General features: G+C 32.3%; 1 protein-coding gene across 1 annotated transcript; it reads left to right on the top strand.

The window, feature by feature from the left end:
* Positions 1-2,602: 2,602 nt before the first annotated feature.
* On the top strand, positions 2,603-5,811 carry LOC141699742 (uncharacterized). Its single transcript, XM_074503587.1, has 5 exons — positions 2,603-2,625; positions 2,718-2,770; positions 3,890-4,273; positions 4,383-4,942; positions 5,680-5,811. The coding sequence occupies exons 1-5, from the start codon at positions 2,603-2,605 to the stop codon at positions 5,809-5,811; spliced, it is 1,152 nt and encodes a 383-aa protein (XP_074359688.1).
* The last annotated feature ends 4,878 nt before the right edge of the window (positions 5,812-10,689 follow it).

Raw genomic sequence — 10,689 nt, 5'->3', positions numbered from 1 at the left:
ACATAACTTTCACATAACTATATTAAACCACATAATCTAATATATTTAACAATTTTACTACAGTAATGACTACTTATGGGATCATTAGTGCACCAGAACACTTTTTGTAAAGAACACAACCTAAAAACAGATACGCTAATAAAAAAATACTTACAATTAAATATTTCACCAACACCATTTAACATATAGGTTTAAATATATATTTTAGAACACACACTTATGCTAATTTTATATATAACATAAAATTCAATAATTGTTTTAACAATTTTAGAGAAAAAAATGTAGGCAAACTAAACACGATATTATTTTGGTGTGAATATATATATTTACATATAATTAAGTTCTATGGAGACACCATTAAGTTGGGGACCTAGATACCATTCATCTTTATTGTTTATCCATTTTTCTTATAGAGGTTAAATTACAAAAAAAATTCAATTATTATTTAAATTAATAATACTTAAAAAAATTGTACACTATCACATAAGCTAGACATGGTTAATCCAGTTTAGCACTAGAAATTACCTTAGTTAGTTTTGTTTATTCAATTTGAACTAAAATTTTGAACTAAAATATCATAATTTAGCAAAGTTAGTTGGTTTATTTGGCCAATAAAAACTTTAAAAGGTTAATATGTAAAAAAGTAACAAGTTTATTGGGTTTTTTTTGCCTAATAACTCTTTTTTTTCTAAGGAGACTCAACCAATAAAGCCCCTTTCTACAATATTAATATAGCATAACTTTTACATCTTATCATTTATTAGGTTTCATTTTTTTTCATCTTTAGTGTAGGTTAATTATAATTGTTTGTAATATTCAAAGGAGCATAACAATTATATCACAATGTAATATGCAAAGTTATAATAAAAATCAAATAGCTAAAATTTAATAAAAGATAAATAAGTAGGGTTATTTATATATTAAATTTATTCAAAAGTTTTTATTTTTAATGTTATTGTTAATAAATTTTATTTTGTTTAATTTTAATTAGAAGAGAATTTGAAATATATGTGAAAGGGTTGAATACTAGGCAATTAATAATCAAAATTATTTAAAATTATTTTTATTTTTTTAATAGTAAGTTTATTTTGGTGTAATAAAATTATGAATCACTTTTTCCTTTTTTATATTCAATTTTGTTAAATATAAAAAATAACAAATTCAATTTGTTGTTCTTATAAATATAAATTTTATGTTTTGCATGTTAGTTATATTTAAAATTATTTAAAATTAGTACATTTCAAAATTAAAAATTTAATGTCCCTGGCCCCTTCATGTACATGCCCCTGGACAGCACATCTTTTTTAATCTAATGGTAATGGTAAGTACCAATTATTACCGTCACCACAAGAACCCAACTCATATATATATATATATATATAATAAATCTACTAATATTTAACAATTAACTATATTAACAACACTATTTAACATTTAGGTTAAGAGAATTTCTAGAGTGAGAAGCTCCTCCTTCTCTCTAGAATTTGAATTTCCCGCCTAGCTATTACACAGATCTAATATCTAGTGCATGCTATTATCGAGCACTCCTTCCTTCTCTTTCTTGAACCTGAATTTTCTTCGGACCTTCATCTTGGTCCCTTTATTCACTCACTCTATACACGCTCTGTACTTTCTGCTTCCCTCCTCATTACCTACATTTCAACACCCATATTTCATATCTTTTTGATTCTCCATGGGGTCCCGATTCTGAAAACTGGGTAGCATGAACTCGGAGGAATTTTCTAATATTTTCTAATTTCATTGGACGCAACTACGTGGCTCCCCCTTTGTTAGCTCTTCCAGCAATTGATCATCAAGTATTCTTGGTAGAAGCTGCTGGAATAGTGAGTGGTCACCTACTACGGCCCAAAGAATTTATGAAGAAACTAGATTAATCTTGGATGGTGGTTCTACCAGGAATGACTCTGGCCCTAGCAAGGATAACTCCCCAAAGGGTTCTACTAAATCTTCAGCCTCTGTGACAACTAAGAATCCAGGTACAATTCCTACTAACCCCCCTACCTTGGAAGATTTACATGATAGTGTCTCTGTGCAAAATGGTATACTTATAGTTTATATTTTAAAGGAGACTGTGTTTGAGTCCAGTGCACACACGAAACCTTTACCAAAATGATGCTAATATTGAAAATAAGGATACCTAGAGTTCTATTGTAACTAAGAGCATTCCTTCTAAGGAACCCACACCTAATGATGCTGCAAAAATTACTTTTAATGAGGATAGTTCAACAACAGTTAGACCACCTAAGGATTTTCTTGCCAATTCTCGTAAAAATTGGAGTACAAGTATCATAGGGCATTTCATTGGGGGAAGTTTCGATTTTCGTTTTGTGCGTGAGCAAGCTTTTAAGTATCGGAAAAATCATGGCTTGAGCGGAGTGTTTTATAGCTCCAAGGGCTATTTCACTTTCAAATTCAATTCTGAGAAGGAGAAGCAGAATGTTCTTAACCTAAATTCGGTTGTTATGGGGATCGAACTCTCTACTTTATACCTTGGATAGAAGCTAACAAATTTAAGAAAAATTTCATAGAATCAATTCCTTGTTGGTTAAAACTGGAAGATGTTCCACATATTGGTCTCGGGATGGTCTTACTCACATTGCAAAGGTAGTGGGTTTGCCATTGAAATTTGATGAAACATCTGCAAGATTTGAGCCCACTAAGTATGCATCTGTTCAGGTGATGTTTTCATATTCTAGCCCAAGGACGGACTTTGTTTGGGTGCCAGTTCAAGATGAGTTTGATGAGGGAGGCAATTAGTCAAGGTTAACATAGGTTACCCACAGTTACCTTACTCTTGCAACCACTGTAAACATTTGGGCACTCCTTCTCGAGGGTGTGCTCATAACCTAATGTTGTCAAAACCGAATCCTAGACCAAGACCTGGGGGAGCCAATTAGGAGTGACTCAAAAATTGGAAAAGAAAAATCAGCCTTCCAATGAATAGCCCAAGTACAACATGATGGCCCTAGTGCTACTACTAATATAAACACAATAAAGATATTACCACCTGTGGTTTTTGGTGAATTCTTGGGGCTGTGATCTGGTATGGATGGTGATCAGACTCTTGATGATGTTCAACACTAGGAAGGCAACACAGATAATGTTGACAACTTAGAAAAATTTGACAGGGAATCTGGCAAAGGAAATTGACACCAATGATTGGTAAATGCTTTGACTCCAGTTGGAGGAACAAACCGTGGGAACTCTTGTATTAGAATCCACTACCAATAATGAGGGCACAATTGTTGATAATATACAGCAAAAATCACCAGGTCAAAAAAGAAGAAGAGGTCGTAGCCTCCTAGTGATAACTATACTTGCAGCACTCGCATCACCTGCAGTAATCCACAACACCTACACTTGCAGTAGTGTTGCACCAAAAGCAACACATTATCATTGAACCTCAAAGCTCCAAAGTCTGATTTAATCGATGAAGATGGGTTTACAAAGGTGTGTAAACAGGAAAGTTCAGCACATAAAAAGAGTCCTGCACTGGCTGTTCAGCCCCGTAGCCTCAGACGTTTGAAATGAATTTTGCAGCTTAGAACGTAAGGGGCATCAACAAAGCCTCTCATAAAAAAGATTTGCAAATTTTATTCTATCTAATAAAGTTAACCTCATTGGAGTTTTAGAAACTAAAGTCAAGAGTGGTAATGCTCTGGGTATTTCGAAGAAAATTTATAGGGACTGGAAATGGTTATTTAACTATAATCACCATTACAATGGTCGTGTATGGGTTGGTTGGAATCCCAGTGTGTAGGATTTTCTATTCACTCGATCTCTAGCCATGTTATTACTTGTAATGCTATTTTCTAGAAAAGAACATCTCCTTTTAGTATCGTTTGTGTATACTTTCATAATGCAATAGAACGAGTTCCTCTGTGGGATTATTGCTTATCTTTGAGTACTACTACATCACCTTTGTGCCTCCTCGCTGATTTCAATTATGTTACTAGTCTTGGTGAAATTTCTGATGGCAGGGAACATTGGACGCCAGCAATGCAAGCATTCAAAGATTGCCTTGCTAACTGTGGCCTTGATAATGTGCGTACAGTGGGGGATATATTTACTTGGACCAACAAGCGTCAAAATAACCCTGTGCTAAAACACTTAGATAGAATGATAGCTAATGGTCACTGGTTCAATTCTTTCATCGAGGAAAATATTTTTGTCAAACCTCGTGGAATCATGGACCACAATTCTATCTTTTTTGAAGAGCCAATGCAACTCAAAAGCTCAACAACCATTTTCAGTTCTTCAACTTCATGGTCGATATTCCTGGGTTTCATGATGTTATTAAAAAAGCCTGGTCTTTACAATACTCTGGCCCTTGCTATAATCATTTTCTAATGTCCTGACAGCAAGAGCTAATCTAGAGGATATCCAAATGCGTATGATCAATAATGGAGATTCCACCCTTCTTACATTGGAAAAAGACCTCATTATCAAGCTCAATATGGCTCTTGTCGAGGACGAATATTTATTTCTTCAAAAATATAGAGTGAAGTGGATGGGGCTTGGAGATGGAAATAACTCTTTTTTCCATAAACAATGTAAAGCAAACTGGAATCATAACAAGGTGCTAGCTCTTCAGGATTCGGGAACCATGGTGCATGGCCAGTTGTCGTGTGCTAACTTAGCAGTCAATTACTTCAAAAACCTGTTGGCGCCTGAGATTATTCACTCTTGTATTGATTTGGAGCCTGTGGATTGCAAGGTCCTTACTGAGGCCCAGGCTACTTTGCTTTGTGCTCAAGTCACATATGCTATTATTCTTGATACCTTGAAGAAATTGAAGAAAAATAAGGCTCCCGGGCCTGATGGCTTTAATGTCGAATTTTTTTTGGCTACCTGGAGCACCACAAGGCCTGATTTTTGTCCTTCAGTAAAGAATTTTTTTGAGACTGGGTTTTTCCCTCAGGTATAAACTCAACATTCATCTCCCTTATTCCTAAAGTAGATTCGCCCACTATTATGAGTGATTTTCGCCCTATCTCCCTTTGCATTATTATGTATAAAAATGCATATCCAAAATCATAGCAACAAGGCTCAAATTAATCATGCCTTCTATCATTGATATTGCTCAATCTGCATCTATTCCGGGGAGGTCTATATCTGACAAACATATTGCTTGCTCAAGAATTATTCCGTGGCTATGATAGGGACTCAGGCTCCTCTAAGTGTGCACTCAAGATTGACCTTCATAAGGCATTCGATTCTTTAAACTGGGATTTATTATGGCTATTTTGTCTAGGATTCATTTCCCAGACATTGTTATCAAGTGGATCAAAGCTTGTCTTTGCACTACTCGCTTTTTGTAAAGCTAAATTGTGTTATTCACGGGTATTTTCCAGGGTCTAAGGGCATTCGCCAAGGGGATCCAATGTCCCCTTATATCTTTGTCATGTGTATGCAAATATTGTCCAGCATCCTCAACAAAGTCCCTCAGGATTTCAAATATCATTGGCATTGTAAAGAAATGGGCCTGACGCACCTATTTTTTGCTGATGACGTTCTCTTTTCTCTCATGGATCCCGTAATTCGGTTATGCATATTATGGATTCGATTGCTAAATTTTCCTCTTGGAGTGGTCTATCTCCTAGCATCCATAAAAGCAACATCTTTTTAAGCAATTGTGATCCTAATTTTATTGAGTAGTTTGATTCCCTATTGATTCTCAGAGGTACTTTGCCAGTTAGGTTCCTTGGTGTTCCATTGATCACTTCGAGGCTTCGTGTGAATGACTGCATGCCCCTTGTCACCAAAATCATGAACAGACTTAATGCTTAGACTAATTTGTTACTGTCTTTGGCTCGGAGAGCTCTACTCATCAAGTCTGTGATTTGTGCTATTGAGGCTTTTTGGTGCAACCACTTTTTATTACCTGGAGAAGTCCACTCAACTATTCATAATGAAAACTAGAAATCAATTAATTTTCTTTTTAAAATTAATTCGAAATATAACACATATGTTATGCAAATCCATCGTTGAGAGATTTAGAAAAATACAGTAAAATCAGATTTTTAAAAAAAATACGGTTTGACGCGAAATATCAAATTAAAAAAGGAGGGGAAAAGCGGAAATCCGGTGTGGGAGGGTGCAGGGTAGTTAGGTGGTGTGATTAGAGGACCATTAGATTAGGTAGATCTAATGACTTAGATTAGTTTTAAGTTTCTATTTTAATTTATTTTGTATTTCATCATTCCCGTATATATATATATATATATATATATATATATATATATATATATATGAGTTCTTGTGGAGACCCCTAATAATTGGAGTAGTGGAGACCTACTAACCACCATTAGATTAAAAATGATGTGCCCTCCAAATTGACACAAAGTACGCGACATTAAATTTTGAATTTTGAAGTGCCGTACTTTTAAATAAATTTTAAATATAACTAACATGCTAACCATAAAATTTATATTTATAAGAACAACATATAGACATATAGTATACCATAATTAAATTATATATTATTAAGTATGTCATAGAATAGAGTGTGGCAAAAAAATTATTTAATAAATTCATAAATACAAAATTTTTATCACAAAAACCTACATGAATTATCTCGTAAATAAAATGCAATATCTTGCATATGTATGGTATCATCTATATGAACTACAAAACATGAACTAATAATAAATTATTTTGCAATTCAGTAATATGTTTGATGTAGGGTACATGATAAAAAAGTTTTACCCATAAATTGAATTTTTATTTTTGATATATTTATCAAAATTGAATATAAAAAAGGAAAAAGTGATTAATACTTTTATTACACCTAAATAAATTTATTATTAAAAAATAAAAATTATTTTATATAATTTTGATTATTAATTGCCTGGATGGTAAATAATATAGTAAAAACGTAAAAGAAAATAGTATTCAACTCTTTCACATATTATTCAAATTCTCTTCTAATTAAAAATAAAACAAATCAAATTTTATTAACAATAACATTAAAATAAAAACTTTTGAATAAATTATAATATATAAATAACCCTACTTATTTATCTTGTATAAAAGTTTAGCTATTTGATTTTTGTTATAAGTGAAAAAAATGAAACTAAATAAATGATAAGATGAAAAAGTTAGGTTATATTAAGATTATAGAAAGGGGGGTTTATTGGTCCACTCTCTTTAGAAAACAAAACAAAAAAATGTATACAAGTGAAAGTAACCATACCATCAATAATAAACAATAAAGATGAATGGTATCCACGTCTCCAGTTTAATGCGGTATCAGTAGAATTTTATATATATAATATATATATATATGAAAAAATGATGAAAATACCGGGTTTTCACGTCCTTTTGCCGAAAATATAGGTGCCCAAAATAGTCACTAGATACTCCACTGTAGTATGATGATACGCCATGGAGCATCAGAATAATACTCCATTGTCAGTAGAGTATCATGGCAAATCTTTTGTTAGTGGAGTATCAGTGCTCGTACTCCTTTCCCAGCTTAGTATCACTTTTAATTTTTTTAAAAAAATATTTTTTTAAAAAAATAAAAGTAAATTTTAAAATTTTAGATGATACTCTACTGACAAAAGACTATCTCATATGTTACTCCATTTAGTATATAAATCAACACGATACTCACATGAGTATCTGGTGTTATTTTGGATAACTTAAACCTGGTATTTTCGATGATTGTTATTTAAAAATGGTTATTTTGGTTTTTCAACCTATATATATAAATAAATAAATATATAAATATAAATATATATATATATATATATTGGCACCAAAATAATATCATGTTTAGTTTGTTTAAAGTTTTTCCTATAAAATTGTTAAAACAATTATTGAATTTTATGTTATATATAAAATTAGCATAAATGTGTGGTTGGAAAATATATATTTAAACCAATATGTTAAATGGTGTTGCTCAAATATTTAATTGTAATTATATTTTTTTATTTATTAGCCGTATCATTATGGGGTTTACTATTAGTTATGTGAAAGTACTATTCCATGACAATATAATGTGTGCATATTTGAAATCTTATAGTAGTTTTAAAGTATCACCAAATTTAATATCTTGGATAACATTCAGGTACATAAAGTTAAATTGTAATTAAAGTTAAATTGTAAGAGACAAAATAATGTACATATATGTGTGGTGATATTAGTATTATAATAATATTGAGCTATAATATTGCTTTTGAACAATATTATAATATTGCTTTTGAACAATATTACGAGTCAAGTTCCTTCAGTCATAATAGCCTATGTAGTATTCTTACCATCTATCCTAATAACATTTACAAATATATTAATAAAAACAAAAATATGAAATGATGCGAATGAATTATTTTTTCCTAAAAAAAACTAAAAAATATTGTCTTATATAGATAGAGAGATAATATAGGTTGAAATTGTTAGGAAAAATATATCTTTATAAATGTATAATAATTTTAGGTTATCAAAAAATTGGGTAAAAAATTTGAAAAAAGAAGAAGAATAGATAATACATTTTTATATTATCATCATGTGTAATAATGTACTAAAACTACTTGTATCTTATCTTCCACTTATAGTAGTATTTGTACTATCTATGTAAGAAACATTAACTGTGGAGGCTCCATTTACATATGTGGAGTGGCCTTTAGTGAACTTATTATTTTAATATAGGTGTGCCCACAATGGTACCCTGATTACCTTAAAGGGTGGGGTTTGGGCCTCACAAAACTATTATTTTGTGTACTGGTCTGTTAAGTGTATAAAAATTAGGAAATAATAACTTTGAAAAATATAATAAGCAAAATAAGTATATATAATATTTTCTTTTCTTTTATCTTTGGTGTTTAAATATTAATTTATAATTTATAATTTTTTGGTCATACGGTTGAGGATAAAATAATAAATTTAAATGATAAATGATAATAATTGGCCTATTTGAATGTCAAATTTAGAGCAAATATGGATTAATAATTTATGATATATATCTCTTTGTTTGATGTAAGAGTTCATACCAATTGTTAATTGATTTAATTGAAAATATGTATATTTAATATGTAAATTTTATGACGTATAAAATATAAAATAGTGTGTCCCCGTAACCTCTCTTCATGAGCCTTTAAAGACCCAATTGTCTCCTCCATAGTCATTTTTTCTATGTCACCAAATTGTTTAATCGCCGATGTAATTTGTAGAAACTTTGAACGGACAGCTCATAAATGTTTCTTCACCACATAATCTTCTTTTACTATCTCACCCAAGGTATGGATATTAGTAACTAGGCCATTTAACCTCAAACAGAAATCATCTATCAGTTCCGTGTCCTTCATAGTCAAGGACTCAAAGTCATCCTTGAGCGTCTGAATTCATGCCATTTGAACCCGGTCTGCTCCCAGACATAATGTTTTCAGCGTATTCCATGCTTCTTTGGCCATTTGCATGTCTGCAATTGTGAGTAACATGTCCTCTAGAATACTCTGATAAATTGCAACTAGTGTCGTTTTATCTGTCTTCTCCTCTATCGTGGCCTTAGCACCTTTAGGCTCCACTGCACTCCCCACCCCATGAGCTTGCATAAAAACTATCATATTTAACGACCATACTGTGTAATTACTTCTTGTTAGCATTGGGTAATTCAGACTATCTGTGGAAAACCATATGCCATCTTATTTGCAGACATCAGCCTCATCGCTTGAAAGTTTATATGCCCAAGATGTGCATGCAATAACCATGTTATTTCTTCATTTTTGTCATTAAACACTTTGATTTTCCTGTTTTAAGAATAATCTTATATAGCCTATTTGCAGATCTCCTGATTTTCATGAGTAGCCTTTGTTGCGCATCATAAACCCATAGGTGGTCACCCTTTAATACAATTTTATTATCCATTCTCTGACAATTGCCCAATACTTATGATATTATTACAGAGAGTGGGGATGTAATATACCTCTCGAAAGACTAGCTCCTCCCCATTCTTACATTTGAACATTATTGACCCTTTCCCTTTGATGTCCATTGTCGATCTGTCGCCAAACCTGACTTGCCCCGTCATGTTTTCATCCAATTTCAGAAATTTTGAGTGTTGGCCTATCATATGGTTGCTAGCTCTATTATCCTAATACCAACCATTTGATTCGACCTTCTTACTCCAATTCAGTTTTGGTACTACATCTCCCTCATTTAGCAGCAATTGAGGTCTCTCCTTATTTTCACATTCTAACATAAGCAGTGCATGCTCATCGTCATGAGTTTATGTTATGTTTGCTTCTGGTCCTTGTTCCTTATCACGTCGTGATTTACGGCACTCCGCAGCATAGTGACCAAGTATATTGCAGTTAAAACTTCGTACTTTATTTCTATCTCGTCCTCCACGTCCTCCTTGCCTTGGATTATACAAGACACTTCCTCTATTTCTCTGACCTTGAGACACGTCTATCCCATTTTCTTGGATCTCATTGCCCATTCCTCCTTAGTGAGTAATAGCTGACCCTCATTGTTCTCCTGTTTCAACCACTCATCTTCAGTTAACAGGAGTTTTCCGCCACTAGCCTCAGTTTGTCCCCGTAACCTCTCTTCATGAGCCTTTAAAGACCCAATTGTCTAATCCACATTCATTTTTTCTATGTCACCAAATTGTTCAATCGCCGATGCAATTTGTAGAAACTTTGAAGGGATAGCTCATAAATGTTT

The sequence above is a fragment of the Apium graveolens genome, unplaced genomic scaffold (genome assembly GCF_009905375.1).
Source record: "Apium graveolens cultivar Ventura unplaced genomic scaffold, ASM990537v1 ctg1251, whole genome shotgun sequence".
NCBI lineage: Eukaryota > Viridiplantae > Streptophyta > Magnoliopsida > Apiales > Apiaceae > Apium > Apium graveolens.
This window is presented reverse-complemented; position numbering and strand designations above follow the sequence as displayed.